This window comes from Stigmatopora nigra, chromosome 10, assembly GCF_051989575.1.
Source record: "Stigmatopora nigra isolate UIUO_SnigA chromosome 10, RoL_Snig_1.1, whole genome shotgun sequence".
Lineage (NCBI taxonomy): Eukaryota > Metazoa > Chordata > Actinopteri > Syngnathiformes > Syngnathidae > Stigmatopora > Stigmatopora nigra.
Window position 1 is genome coordinate 3,442,287 of NC_135517.1, and position 15,214 is coordinate 3,457,500.

General features: G+C 35.0%; 1 protein-coding gene across 2 annotated transcripts in view; it reads left to right on the forward strand.

Annotated features, from left to right (window-relative positions):
* The first annotated feature begins 85 nt into the window (after positions 1 to 85).
* The window catches only part of LOC144203235 (uncharacterized), a 15,603-nt gene continuing 474 nt past the window's right edge, over positions 86 to 15,214 (forward strand). The window contains exons 1-3 of one of the 2 annotated variants that reach the window (XM_077726608.1): positions 86 to 581; positions 4,660 to 4,867; positions 14,050 to 15,214. The exon at positions 14,050 to 15,214 is cut by the window's right edge and continues 474 nt beyond it. In XM_077726608.1, the coding sequence (XP_077582734.1) occupies positions 14,704 to 15,204 (501 nt within the window). In that variant the 5' untranslated portion in view covers positions 86 to 581; positions 4,660 to 4,867; positions 14,050 to 14,703 and the 3' untranslated portion in view covers positions 15,205 to 15,214. Of the gene's footprint in view, positions 582 to 4,562; positions 4,868 to 14,049 lie in introns of those variants that run through there. The other variant, XM_077726609.1, reaches the window with a different exon arrangement.

Sequence of the window (15,214 nt, forward strand, 5' to 3'; positions counted from 1 at the left end):
TGGCTAAAATTAGGCAACCTGAATTGTAAATAAAGTTTTTTTTGTAGCCTTTTTTGGAACGACAGAATGGAATCCTGTCACTGACCAACGACAAGACATGTTAAACTATGACTAACACTGTGTCCAGCCAATGATATGACGCGTGCTCGTCACGTGTGTTTACTGCTGCGGCATGACGAAATGTTGACGTCATGGATTAGCTGTGTTGTCGTGGGGTATGCCCAGGTGGCAATGATTGGCAGGTTAGCATGTAGCTAACGGTATGGTCGATCTGATGGCAAGCTCTTACCACTGAATTGAATTAAATTGAACGCTATTGTCATTATACGAATATATAATGGCGAAACGAGTTAAAAAGAAATGCGATGCTTTAAAGATGGCTGTCGGATTATGTGCAAGTAGTAGAAAAAGTGACGATTTCGGCTGAAAAAGTTCTCCTATGTAAAACATGCAGTGTAGCTAAAGTTCTATGTACGTTTTCCAATGGATCATATTGCATATAAATGGAAACTTTGCTATTTCAAGAAGAAAAGTCATATGAACGAGAATCAGAAGTGAGAGGGATCAACATGAAAAATCAGGTAAGATTTAACTCATATTTGTGCATTATAGTGTCTGTTATTTAGATGTTTTATTCATCAATATTATTCACATTACATTGGGGGATCTGGGTTCAAATCCACGTCGGTCCACCGGTGTATAGTTAGCATGATCTCCTTCTTGGGCCTGTGTGGGTTTTTTCTGGGTACTCCGATTTCCTCCCACATTCCGAATACATGATTGGTCACTCTAAATTGCTGCTATCGATGATTGTGAGCGTGAATGATTGTTTGTCTCTTTAAGCCCTGTGATTGGCTGCCCACCGATTCAGTGGGTCCCCCCCACCATTGGCCTGAAATCAGATGTGATAGGCTCCAGCACCCCCTGCCACCCTAGTGAAGATAAAGTGCTTCAGAAAATGAGCAGGATTAAAAATGTAAGATTTTCTTTCATAAGCATCATTTTGGATCATGATTAACCTTTTCAAAATGTGCCCCCCACCCCAAAAAAAAAAAAAAAAAAACAGACAGATCTGGAGCAGCCGTCCTCCCAGACTCAACCCCCCCGCCCAATTCTGGTTCTGCAGACCTAAATGACTGTAATCTACAGATGAATAGCAATCAGCAAACCCTGGCACCACTCTGGACCACCACCACCCCCCATATAATTAGGCTGATGCCCCTCATTCACAAGTAATCATGACACACACACACACACACCTTTTGTCATTTATGTTAAATCTAAAGCGACAACTCTGGTCTAAAATAGAACTAAACATGGGCAAAATTGTTTTTTTTCTATATTTTTTTATGTTGTAGTTGTTACTAATAGTTATAAAGAGAAAAGTTATATTCACCTATTTATAGCACACACACACATTTAACCATTTATATAGTACGTATAGATGTATATTAAATTTCCTGATTTTTTTCCCTTTTAAATCAATAATTGTCATTTTTTAATCATTTTTTGTGTTTTTAGTTCAAAAATCATTTTGTAAAATCTAAAAATATTTTTAAAAAAGCTCAAATAAACAATGTTTTAGATCTATAAAAAATGGAATATTCAAGGATTTTAATCCATTTATATATAAAAAAAATCTAAATATTATATCTAAACTAGCCCAGCCCACATAAAATTGCCACCCTTGATTTAGAATAATAATGTCCCACTTTGAAGCCTTTAAACGCACGAATACACACTTTTTGCCTAAAAATAGTACTTTAAACTTTTATTTTCTCATTCTTTAACTCCATCCCTCTTCCACTATCACCACTAAACATCCAATCAACCTTAACAGCGTAAATCCCCAATCAAAATCAATCGAACGCCTCTCACCGCCAATGACAGCAAAATTCCATGTTAAAAAAAAAACATCAAATCAATGATGTCACATAACTCCTCCCCCCATTCTTCTCCATTTTATCTCCTCTCTCCTTGTTGTCGACCCCCCCCCCCCCTTGCTTAACGGGAGGCGCATCCCCGAGTTTATCTCCCCCATCCAGCCACTTTTGTCGCCTAGCAACACGGCAACAAGCATTTTTGGGATTGTTTTTTCTTTTTTTTCCACCATCCCAGCATCCATTATTGTCTCGAATCTCACTCTTACCATTTTTTTTTTACATCTCTAGTGCACATTAGTGTCACACACACACACACACACACACACACACACACACACACAAGACCGGAATCAATTATCAATGGACTTAATGAAGCGCGTAATGAAGAGTGCTATCAGTGCTCCAGAATGGTAAATTATGTGAAAGGAACATCAAACATATTCAAATGGACATGCGTTGTTGTTTTTTCTTTTTTCTGAAAGCAGCTGGAATATGTAGAAGTGTGTGTGTGTGTGTTATGTTTTAATATGGTCCCATTTCCATATAAAAAGTCTCCTTAGTGACTCGCGTAATTAAAGATAAAACGATTGCGCCAAAAGGTGAGTTTATCTTTTCAATAGCCATCAGCAGTAGCAAATGTGTTTAAAGGAGGCGGCTTCCTCCACTGATAACCTTCCTTCTTTAATACGTGCTGACACTGGATGGGATTTGGTTTAAAAAAAGTGGGAATAGAATAGCATACCTGTCAACCTCGAACCATTTGTGATCTTACCAAATTTTGTTTTCGCCCTTACATATATGTATAAATACATGGAAAATCTTACCACTTTACTTTTTTGTAAAAAATCACGAACAACAAGTGAAAATGAAAGTAAACATAAACAAGGGAACAGGAAACGGAAATCACATGGTGAAAGTGTTACAAAACGAAATGTTTATCATGATCTTTTTTTTTTAGCCAATCAGAGGCGCCGGTACATATATCACTTGGCAGACATGCGTTTCCGGGAAGAAACAATGGCGGATGGTGAAAAATGGCTAGAAAGTGCCTTAATTTATTTTTTTTTCTCAAAATCACCGTTTAGCGTACCATTTTCATGTGTACAGCGTACCAATATAAAAATGGGCTTTCAGTTGTACCAATTACGGCGAGAACGTACCAGTTGACAGGTATGGAATAGCTTGAATATGATATTAGATATATTTATATATTTACAGGAAAAAAAGGCTTACTATATACTATGTCGTTTTTTGAAGGGAAAAGCCTTACTATAGTATGTCGTTTCTTGGAGAAAAAAAGGCCTTGCAATACTAAGGCTTTTCCCTCAAAAAACGACATAGTATATAATAAGGCTTTATTCTTCAAAAAAACGACATAGTATAGTGAGGCATTTTTCTTCAAAAAAATGACATAGTATAGTAAGGCATTTTTCTTCAAAAAAACGACATAGTATAGTAAGGCATTTTTCTTCAAAAAACGACATAGTATAGGAAGGCTTTATTCTTCAAAAAACGACATAGTATAGTAATGCATGTTTCTTAAAAAACGACATAGTATAGTAAGGCTTTATTCTTCAAAAAACGACATAGTATAGTAAGGCTTTATTCTTCAAAAAAACGACATAGTATAGTAAGGCTTTTTTCTTTTGTTGTTGTTTTTTTTTTTTTTTTACTCTTACAGGCACAAACATGGACAGACAGTGTGAATGTGAATGTGAATGTTTACGCATATTTTTCTAGTGAGCCCTGAGTGACACGCCATCTTTATCTCCAACACAAAGCGACATCTGACTGCGCCCGTGTGTGTGTGTGTGTGTGTGTAAATGTGTGTGTGTGTGTGTATATGTGTGTGTGTGGTCACTACGGACTGGCTATCCTGTGTGGGAATGCCCGTTTTAAACCATATTTTTTTGTAATATTTACGTAAATGCAAACTCACAGTTGGCATCCATATTTTTAGTAATAATGTAAATGCAAACTCGCAGTTAGCTTGATTTAGCGACTGGCGGTTAAAATGTCTATCACATGTACACCCCAAAAAATGTATGTGTAAAAATACCTAAAAACATAGTTTTGAATGTAATCATTTTGAATAGGAATTTTCCAGATTAATTCTATGTGTCATCAACCGTTTTCAAATGTTTAAAAAATCAGCTCAAAAATCATTAAATAGGAAAATAATCTTTCATGAAGCAAATTTTGAGTATTCTCAGTATTTCCCAATTACAGCTTTTTTTTTAGATTTAGGGAGGTCTCAAGGTCTCGCTCGCTTTAAAGGACATTATCAAAAATTGTTACTCTTCGGTTCCTGAGCCAATAAAAACAAAGTTGGTACTCATATTCTGTAAATTAAATGATTTTCGACTCATTTACAATAACTTTTTGAAACAGAGTCACAAAGACGTAGTTTTTTAATTTTGACTGACAAAAAAAATGACCTTTTACATTAATATTTTTATTCACAAACCATCTACATAATTAGCCTAATTCTAAACCCGTCCAAAAACAATTTGTACTGAATTCAAATAATGACACACTTTTCTAAAAAAAACATAATTAAAATAGATAGCGTCTTTCCCAAGGGAGACCAAAAAAATCCCCTAGCGTCTTTGTTTCTCTTGCTCGTCTCGCTGTCACCACGCCACATCATCATCATCATCATCGCTATTCTCCGAGACCCCCGTCTATCCCACCGCACACATTTTACGAGGAGGGTGCTAGCTCGCTGCCCTCCAGCATTTTCATGTCTAATCCGCTTGTCTTCTTTTTTGGTCAGGAAAGCCCTCGCTTGGGGGTGGCCGGCCGACTTTCTACTCAAAAGGGAAACATGGCCACGTGCTGCGTGACGTTCCTGCTATTGACGCTGATCCGTTTGGACGGGGAGGTTTGGCAGCTCCTGATTTACTGCCAAGTCAAAAACAACAACAACAACAATGTGAAATGTACTACAACTGCCTGGCCTTCTCCCCTGGACGTCTCATAAGGTCAGACATCTTTTCAAAACATCATCAAATAGACGTGTATCCCTTTAATAGGCTTATTTAGGCAACACTAAGTATAGTAAGGCTTTTTTCTCCAAAAAACGACATAGTATAGTAAGGCTGTATTCTTCAAAAAACGACATAGTATACTAAGGCTGTATTCTTCAAAAAACGGCATAGTATAGTAAGGCTGTATTCTTCTAAAAAACGATATAGTATAGTAAGGCTGTATTCTTCAGAAAACGACATAGTATAGTAAGGCTTTATTATTCAAAAAACGACATAGTATAGTAAGGCTTTTGTCTTTAAAAAAAACGACATAGTATAGTAAGGTATTTTTGTTCAAAAAACGACATAGTATAGTAAGGCTGTATTCTTCAAAAAAATGACATAATATAGTAAGGCTGTATTCTTCAAAAAAACGACATAGTATAGTAAGGCTGTATTCTTCAGAAAACAACATAGTATAGTAAGGCTTCTTTCTTCAAAAAAAACGACATAGTATAGTAAAAATACATAAACTCCACGCAGGAATCAAACCCCGATCTCAGAACTGTGAGTCGGATGTGCTAACCACTTTATCACCGTGCCTCTTTTAATAGCACATTAAAAAAAATACAGTTTCAGGAGCTTTAGACCCGTTGAGGCGTAAAAAGACACATGATTTTAGTCCCTTTGAGAGTGTGTTCCTCTGCCAGCCAATTATGGTCACCATGGCAACTATCACGAAATATGGCCCGTGGTTACGTTGACTATTACCAGGTCACTGCCTTGCAGCCTATTTTCTCTCTGCCAATCACACGCTGAGTGGCGCGCGCTCTCGTCGTCGGCTTAAAAAAAGAATCGCCATGGCAACAAATTGGGAGTAATTTCAGTAATTGCGGGAATTAGACGAGCAGGCACATTATGGGGGGGGGGGATTGCCTTTCTCCGACTCTACGTAAGAAAGGCGCTATCGTTTGTGCGTACGTGGTGACGTGGTTTTAAGTGGGGCAAACCAAGGGATGGCATGAATGGCAGCTGGACAAAGAGATTCAGTGGAGCGCGAATATCCAAATGGAGACCACCGAGGACCCTCGTGTGGGTGATGGGGACGCTAAAATGCAGGGAATGCTAACATTTTAGCGTTAAGTTAAAGCGCTAAAGCTAAAAGTCGGATTTTTGAGGTTAGATTTCGGGTGAAAATGACATATTTTTTTGGAAATCGAACCCAATTTCATTCCAATGAAAATTAGTCATAGAAAATTTAAATAAAGTTTCATGTTTTTGGACAATTTTGTTAGCATTAGCATAGCTTCAACTCGATTTGTAAATTAGAAATGCAATAAAAAGATGCTATCACGTCAATTTTGACAATTGGAATTGATCGTTTTAATATATTCCGACTTTTTCAGTTGCTTTTTTTGCCATTTTTGTTTCATTTCCGACATTAGCTTGGTTTTGATTTTCCAGCTGCCGTCAATTCTATTCAATGGCGACGTTGTCCAATTCAAACGGCAGCTGAAGAAAAGTGGAATTGGAGAGCGCTGTCGATATAACACCCCCCAATCAGCCAATGACCCCCCACCCCCTTCCCCCCCCCCGTTTCCTTTCATTCGCCAGCTCACAATGAATTGCAGCTGTGGCGACAGATAAAAAGTGGTCACTGGTTTTCATTGAGATGAATCCAGTCAGATTAATGACGTTCAATCCTATTCTGTGACTAAATCTCTTGCCAAAATCATCAAATGGACATTGATAGGAACTCTTTGGTTTGACAGCCATGGACGTCCAATTCGTTGAACAAATGTTCATTTGTTGCCATCCATTCCATTTCAAATTTCCAATTTGTCGTTTTTTGAAGAAAAATGCCTTACTATACTATGTCGTATTTTCGAGGAAAAAGCCTTACTATACTATGTTGTTTTTTGAAGCCTTACTATACTATGTCGTTTTTGGAAGAATACAGCCTTACTATACTATGTCGTTTTTGGAAGAATAAAGCCTTACTATACTATGTCGTTCTTGGAAGAATAAAGCCTTACTATACTATGTCGTTTTTGGAAGAATAAAGCCTTACTATACTATGTCGTTTTTGGAAGAATAAAGTCTTACTATACTATGTCGTTTTTGGAAGAATAAAGCCTTACTATACTATGTCGTTTTTGGAAGAATAAAGCCTTACTATACTATGTCGTTTTTGGAAGAATAAAGCCTTACTATACTATGTCGTTTTTGGAAGAATAAAGCCTTAGTATGCTATGTCGTTTTTGGAAGAATAAAGCCTTACTATACTATGTTGTTTTTGAGGAGGAAAAAGCCTTACTATACTATATCGTATGAACCCCAGTAAACACCAGCAGCGAATATTACTATTGATTTGACTCCCGACGTGCGAGACGACGCAGTACGAAAGGTGTTCTTTGGATTTTTTCAACGTCAGATTGTCTTGTCATCACCCAGACAATGACCGCCTGTGTGACCCCGCCCCCTCACAGATCGTGTACACAGCCAGAAGTGAGGTGAGAAGTGAGTCAGCTCAATAGCCGGTCCCCAGGGTGCGCTTGTACCCTTCTCACATACAAGCGTGTCAATACGGCCAAGTTTTTGGTGGCCCTCGGGCGCCCGCTGATTGCTTCGCGTAAAAACACACTTGGCTGCGCTGGCGCTTTTATCACCCTCTCAGCATCGCGTCGATCGTTATTGCGCCCACCGCCGATACAATCGGCGCCGAGATAAACTATATTGCACGTCTCCGTATCTCAAGCCAATGTGGACCACGATATCTTTCCTAAGTGTTGACTGATATTAATGCTAAGTGAGTTAACACATTAGTGTGTATTCATTTCAATGATGCATTAACACATTGTAAGTTAATATAGAGTCATTCATTAATATGGTAGTCCATTTAAAATAAACATGCTAACTGCTAATGTTAATGAATGGTGAGAGACTGCGATTAATCGTGGTTAATCTCGCTGTTGATTCTTTTAACTTTGCATTAACTCTCATTGATTGGTTGATAGTGTGTCCCTCGCAAAAGTCCAAACCATTTAACTTAAGAAGTGAATCAACGAATGCCGATTCGCTGTCAACTAAACCACCCAAAATGGCAGCTGATGGTTTAAATATAGATGAATTTATGCTTATAATGGTACGTTCAAGTGTCCTTAGTGCTTTTTTTTTCGTCAAAAAACGACATAGTATAGTAAGGCATTTTTATTCAAAAAACGACATAGTATAGTAAGGCTTTTTTATTCAAAAAACGAAATAGTATAGTAAGGCTTTATTCTTCCAAAAAACGACATAGTATAGTAAGGTATTTTTATTCAAAAAACGACATAGTATAGTAAGGCTTTTTTCTTCAAAAAACGACATAGTATAGTAAGGCATTTTTCTTCAAAAAAACGACATAGTATAGTAAGGCATTTTTCTTCAAAAAACGACAAAGTATAGTAAGGCTTTATTCTTCAAAAAACGACATAGTATAGTAAGGCATTTTTCTTCAAAAAAACGACATAGTATAGTAAGGCTTTATTCTTCAAAAAAACGACATAGTATAGTAAGGCTTTATTCTTCAAAAAACGACATAGTATAGTAAGGCTTTATTCTTCAAAAAACGACATAGTATAGTAAGCCGTTTTTCTTCCAAAAAACGACATAGTATAGTAAGGGTTTTTTCTTCCAAAAAACGACATAGTATAGTAAGGCGTTTTTCTTCCAAAGAACGACATAGTATAGTAAGGCTTTTTTCTTCCAAAAAACGACATAGTATAGTAAGGCGTTTTTCTTCCAAAAAACGACATAGTATAGTAAGGCGCTTTTCTTCCAAAAAACGACATAGTATAGTAAGGCTTTTTTCTTCCAAAAAACGACATAGTATAGTAAGGCGTTTTTATTCAAAAAACGACATAGTATAGTAAGGCATTTTTCTTAAAAAAAACGACATAGTATAGTAAGGCTTTATTCTTCAAAAATCGACATAGTATATTAAGGCTTATTCTTCCAAAAAACGACATAGTATAGTAAGGTATTTTTATTCAAAAAACGACATAGTATAGTGAAGCGTTTTTCTTCCAAAAAACGACATAGTATAGTAAGGCATTTTTCTTCAAAAAAACGACATAGTATAGTAAGGCATTTTTCTTCAAAAAACGACATAGTATAGTAAGGCATTTTTCTTAAAAAAAAACGACATAGTATAGTAAGGCATTTTTCTTCAAAAAAAACGACATAGTGTAGTAAGGCTTTATTCTTCAAAAAAACGACATAGTATAGTAAGGCTTTATTCTTCAAAAAACGACATAGTATAGTAAGGCATTTTTCTTCAAAAAAACGACATAGTATAGTAAGGCATTTTTATTCAAAAAAACGACATAGTATAGTAAGGCATTTTTATTCAAAAAACGACATAGTATAGTAAGGCTTTATTCTTCAAAAAACGACATAGTATAGTAAGGCTTTATTCTTCAAAAAACGACATAGTATAGTAAGGCATTTTTCTTCAAAAAAACGACATAGTATAGTAAGGCTTTATTCTTCAAAAATCGACATAGTATAGTAAGGCTTATTCTTCCAAAAAACGACATAGTATAGTAAGGTATTTTTATTCAAAAAACGACATAGTATAGTAAGGCTTTATTCTTCCAAAAAACGACATAGTATAGTAAGGCATTTTTCTTCAAAAAAACGACATAGTATAGTAAGGCTTTATTCTTCAAAAAACGACATAGTATAGTAAGGCATTTTTCTTCAAAAAAACGACATAGTATAGTAAGGCTTTATTCTTCAAAAAAACGACATAGTATAGTAAGGCTTTATTCTTCAAAAAACGACATAGTATAGTAAGGCTTTATTCTTCAAAAAACGACATAGTATAGTAAGGCGTTTTTCTTCCAGAAAACGACATAGTATAGTAAGGCATTTTTATTCAAAAAACGACATAGTATAGTAAAGCGTTTTTCTTCCAAAAAACGACATCGTATAGTAAGGCATTTTTCTTCAAAAAAACGACATAGTATAGTAAGGCATTTTTCTTCAAAAAACAACATAGTATAGTAAGGCTTTATTCTTCAAAAAACGACATAGTATAGTAAGGCATTTTTCTTCAAAAAAACGACATAGTATAGTAAGGCATTTTTCTTCAAAAAACGACAGAGTATAGTAAGGCTTTATTCTTCAAAAAACGACATAGTATAGTAAGGCATTTTTCTTCAAAAAAACGACATAGTATAGTAAGGCTTTATTCTTCAAAAAAACGACATAGTATAGTAAGGCTTTATTCTTCAAAAAACGACATAGTATAGTAAGGCTTTATTCTTCAAAAAACGACATAGTATAGTAAGGCGTTTTTCTTCCAAAAAACGACATAGTATAGTAAGGCTTTTTTCTTCCAAAAAACGACATAGTATAGTAAGGCTTTTTTCTTCCAAAAAACGTCATAGTATAGTAAGGCTTTTTTCTTCCAAAAAACGACATAGTATAGTAAGGCGTTTTTCTTCCAAAGAACGACATAGTATAGTAAGGCTTTTTTCTTCCAAAAAACGACATAGTATAGTAAGGCGTTTTTCTTCCAAAAAACGACATAGTATAGTAAGGCGTTTTTCTTCCAAAAAACGACATAGTATAGTAAGGCTTTTTTCTTCCAAAAAACGACATAGTATAGTAAGGCGTTTTTATTCAAAAAACGACATAGTATAGTAAGGCATTTTTATTCAAAAAACGAAAGTGTAGTAAGGCTTTATTCTTCCAAAAAACGACATAGTATAGTAAGGCTTTATTCTTCAAAAAACGACATAGTATAGTAAGGCATTTTTCTTCAAAAAAACGACATAGTATAGTAAGGCATTTTTCTTCAAAAAACGACATAGTATAGTAAGGCTTTATTCTTCAAAAAACGACATAGTATAGTAAGGCATTTTTCTTCAAAAAAACGACATAGTATAGTAAGGCTTTATTCTTCAAAAAACGACATAGTATAGTAAGGCTTTTTTCTTCAAAAAACGACATAGTATAGTAAGGCATTTTTCTTCAAAAAAACGACATAGTATAGTAAGGCATTTTTCTTCAAAAAAACGACATAGTATAGTAAGGCATTTTTATTCAAAAAAACGACATAGTATAGTAAGGCATTTTTATTCAAAAAACGACATAGTATAGTTAGGCTTTATTCTTCAAAAAACGACATAGTATAGTAAGGCTTTATTCTTCAAAAAACGACATAGTATAGTAAGGCATTTTTCTTCAAAAATCGACATAGTATAGTAAGCCTTATTCTTCCAAAAAACGACATAGTATAGTAAGGTATTTTTATTCAAAAAAAAGACAGTATAGTAAGGCTTTATTCTTCCAAAAAACGACATAGTATAGTAAGGCATTTTTCTTCCAAAAAACGACATAGTATAGTAAGGCGTTTTTCTTCCAAAAAACGACATAGTATAGTAAGGCTTTTTTCTTCCAAAAAACGACATAGTATAGTAAGGCGTTTTTATTCAAAAAACGACATAGTATAGTAAGGCATTTTTATTCAAAAAACGAAAGTGTAGTAAGGCTTTATTCTTCCAAAAAACGACATAGTATAGTAAGGCTTTATTCTTCAAAAAACGACATAGTATAGTAAGGCATTTTTCTTCAAAAAAACGACATAGTATAGTAATGCATTTTTCTTCAAAAAACGACATAGTATAGTAAGGCTTTATTCTTCAAAAAACGACATAGTATAGTAAGGCATTTTTCTTCAAAAAAACGACATAGTACAGTAAGGCTTTATTCTTCAAAAAACGACATAGTATAGTAAGGCTTTTTTCTTCAAAAAACGACATAGTATAGTAAGGCATTTTTCTTCAAAAAAACGACATAGTATAGTAAGGCATTTTTATTCAAAAAAACGACATAGTATAGTAAGGCATTTTTATTCAAAAAACGACATAGTATAGTTAGGCTTTATTCTTCAAAAAACGACATAGTATAGTAAGGCTTTATTCTTCAAAAAACGACATAGTATAGTAAGGCATTTTTCTTCAAAAAAACGACATAGTATAGTAAGGCTTTATTCTTCAAAAATCGACATAGTATAGTAAGGCTTATTCTTCCAAAAAACGACATAGTATAGTAAGGTATTTTTATTCAAAAAACGACATAGTATAGTAAGGCTTTATTCTTCCAAAAAACGACATAGTATAGTAAGGCATTTTTCTTCAAAAAAACGACATAGTATAGTAAGGCTTTATTCTTCAAAAAACGACATAGTATAGTAAGGCATTTTTCTTCAAAAAAACGACATAGTATAGTAAGGCTTTATTCTTCAAAAAACGACATAGTATAGTAAGGCTTTTTTCTTCCAAAAAACGACATAGTATAGTAAGGCATTTGTCTTCAAAAAAACGACATAGTATAGTAAGGCTTTATTCTTCAAAAAACTACATAGTATCGTAAGGCATTTTTCTTCAAAAAAACGACATAGTATAGTAAGGCATTTTTCTTCAAAAAACGACATAGTATAGTAAGGCTTTATTCTTCAAAAAACGACATAGTATAGTAAGGCTTTATTCTTCAAAAATCGACATAGTATAGTAAGGCATTTTTCTTCAAAAAAACGACATAGTATAGTAAGGCATTTTTCTTCAAAAAAACGACATAGTATAGCAAGGCTTTATTCTTCAAAAAAACGACATAGTATAGTAAGGCTTTATTCTTCAAAAAACGACATAGTATAGTAAGGCATTTTTCTTCAAAAAAACGACATAGTATAGTAAGGCTTTATTCTTCAAAAAAACGACATAGTATAGTAAGGCTTTATTCTTCAAAAAACGACATGGTATAGTAAGGCTTTATTCTTCCAAAAAACGACATAGTATAGTAAGGTATTTTTATTCAAAAAACGACATAGTATATAATAAGGCTTTATTCTTCCAAAAAACGACATAGTATAGTAAGGCTTTTTTCTTCAAAAAAACGACATAGTATAGCAAGGCATAATTCTTCAAAAAACGACATAGTATAGTAAGGCTTTATTCTTCAAAAAACGACATAGTATAGTAAGGCGTTTTTCTTCCAGAAAACGACATAGTATAGCAAGGCATTTTTCTTCCAAAAAACGACATAGTATAGTAAGGCATTTTTCTTCAAAAAACGACATAGTATAGTAAGGCTTTATTCTTCAAAAAACGACATAGTATAGTAAGGCTTTATTCTTCAAAAAACGACATAGTATATATAGTAAGGCATTTTTCTTCAAAAAAACGACATAGTATAGTAAGGCTTTATTTTTCCAAAAAACGACATAGTATAGTAAGGCTTTATTCTTCAAAAAACGACATAGTATAGTAAGGCATTTTTCTTCCAAAAAACGACATAGTATAGTAAGGCATTTTTATTCAAAAAACGACATAGTATAGTAAGGCTTTATTCTTCAAAAAACAACATAGTATAGTAAGGCTTTATTCTTCAAAAAACGACATAGTATACTAAGGCATTTTTCTTCGAAAAAAACGACATAGTATAGTAAGGCATTTTTCTTCAAAAAAACGACAGAGTATAGTAAGGCTTAATTCTTCAAAAAACGACATAGTATAGTAAGGCTTTTTTCTTCCAAAAAACGACATAGTATAGTAAGGCATTTTTCTTCAAAAAACGACATAGTATACTAAGGCATTTTTCTTCGAAAAAAACGACATAGTATAGTAAGGCATTTTTCTTCAAAAAAACGACATAGTATAGTAAGGCATTTTTCTTCAAAAAAGACATAGTATATTAAGGCATTTTTCTTCAAAAAATCGACATAGTATAGTAAGGCTATAGGTAAAGAAAATAGCCTTACTATTCATGGTCTTTTTTTGCCGTAGAGCAATGGTCATTGTGTCCCGCAATTAAATCAAAGTGTTTCACATCACAGAGCACATGCCAGAAAAAAAATAGAGCCTTTCAGCTGGTAGGGAATGCGCATTTTAATCAAGAGCGGCTAAAGGAGGTCTTCTATGTATGGCAAAGACAGAAAAAAGACACAAAAAACAGGCAAAAACACTGACGGCAAGTTTAAGAAAGCGTGCATTTTAAACTCGCCGTTTTAAACTATTTGCATCTGATCAGTTATTGGCTGTTACAAATCACATGATCTGTTTACGCCAGGATTCCATTTTGGTGCAAGATTAGTTGTACTTTTCTCTCAATCCTGCTTACAAACCTCTTTTTTTGTCATTTTTCTGTAGGACTCGGGAGGTTTTGGAAAAAAATGACCTTCCAAAAGATGACAAGCGGCGTGAAAAATGTCGAACCGTTGCTTTTGTGTTTGCTGCCTGTCCCCGAGGAGCTCCCCCGTTTACTGTGGGAGGGGGAAGAAGAAAAAAAGCCAATTACAATGTTAATGTGTCGCAGCGGGATCCAGGAGCCCGAGGGCCCGACGACGTAGAACGTTTGACGGAGACGACCCGGGTCAACTGCAAAATGGCGTCAGGGGAGTCCTTGGTCTCGACAAAAAAAACAATTTCTCCAAGTCCTTGGTAGTCAGAACAGACTGGAAAATAGAACAGATATAACCCATCGTCATTGAATACATCATCAGTAAAATGGATAAATACATTACTAGTTTGGACATTTTCAGAAGACAAAACAAATATATAGTCAGTCAACTAAAGGGTTAAGGTGGGAGAAAAAGCACTTCCAGCGGAAGGTCCCAGTGGACAATTTCTCCAGGGAGGCCATAATAAGCTATTAAACGACCAGCATTAGGGGCTAATCAAAAGGCTCTTAGTGGTTTTTCTACTGTGGATGGACCACCTGGATTTGTTTGTTACGCACCTCTTGGCTACTTGCTTTCAATTCAGCTACACAGGGAAGCCATCTTTGATCTTTTCCCGATTTTCATGATGATGGAGCCGATGACCTTCATCATCATCAGCAGCAGCAGCATCTTCATCCTCATCGTCATCTTCATCGTCATTCTCATCATCATCTTCATCGTCATCTTCATCGTCTTCATCATCATCTTCATCGTCATCTTCATCGTCACCATCATATTCATCACCATCTTCATCATCGCCATTATCATCATCGCCTGCATCATCATCATTATCAATACCATCTTCATCATCATCATCATCAATACCATCTTAATCATTACCATCACCGCCATCTTCATCATCGCCATCTTCTTCATCGCCACCTTCTTCATCATCACCATCTTCATCATCGCTAACTTCATCATCGCCATGGCCATCATCACCATCGTCATCATCACCATCGTCACCATCATCATTACCATCTTCATCATCATCATAATCATCATCATCTTCATCACTTCATCATCAGCACCGTCATCACCACCACCATCATCATCATCATCTCCACACTCTTCGATCGGGTAACTGATTGGAG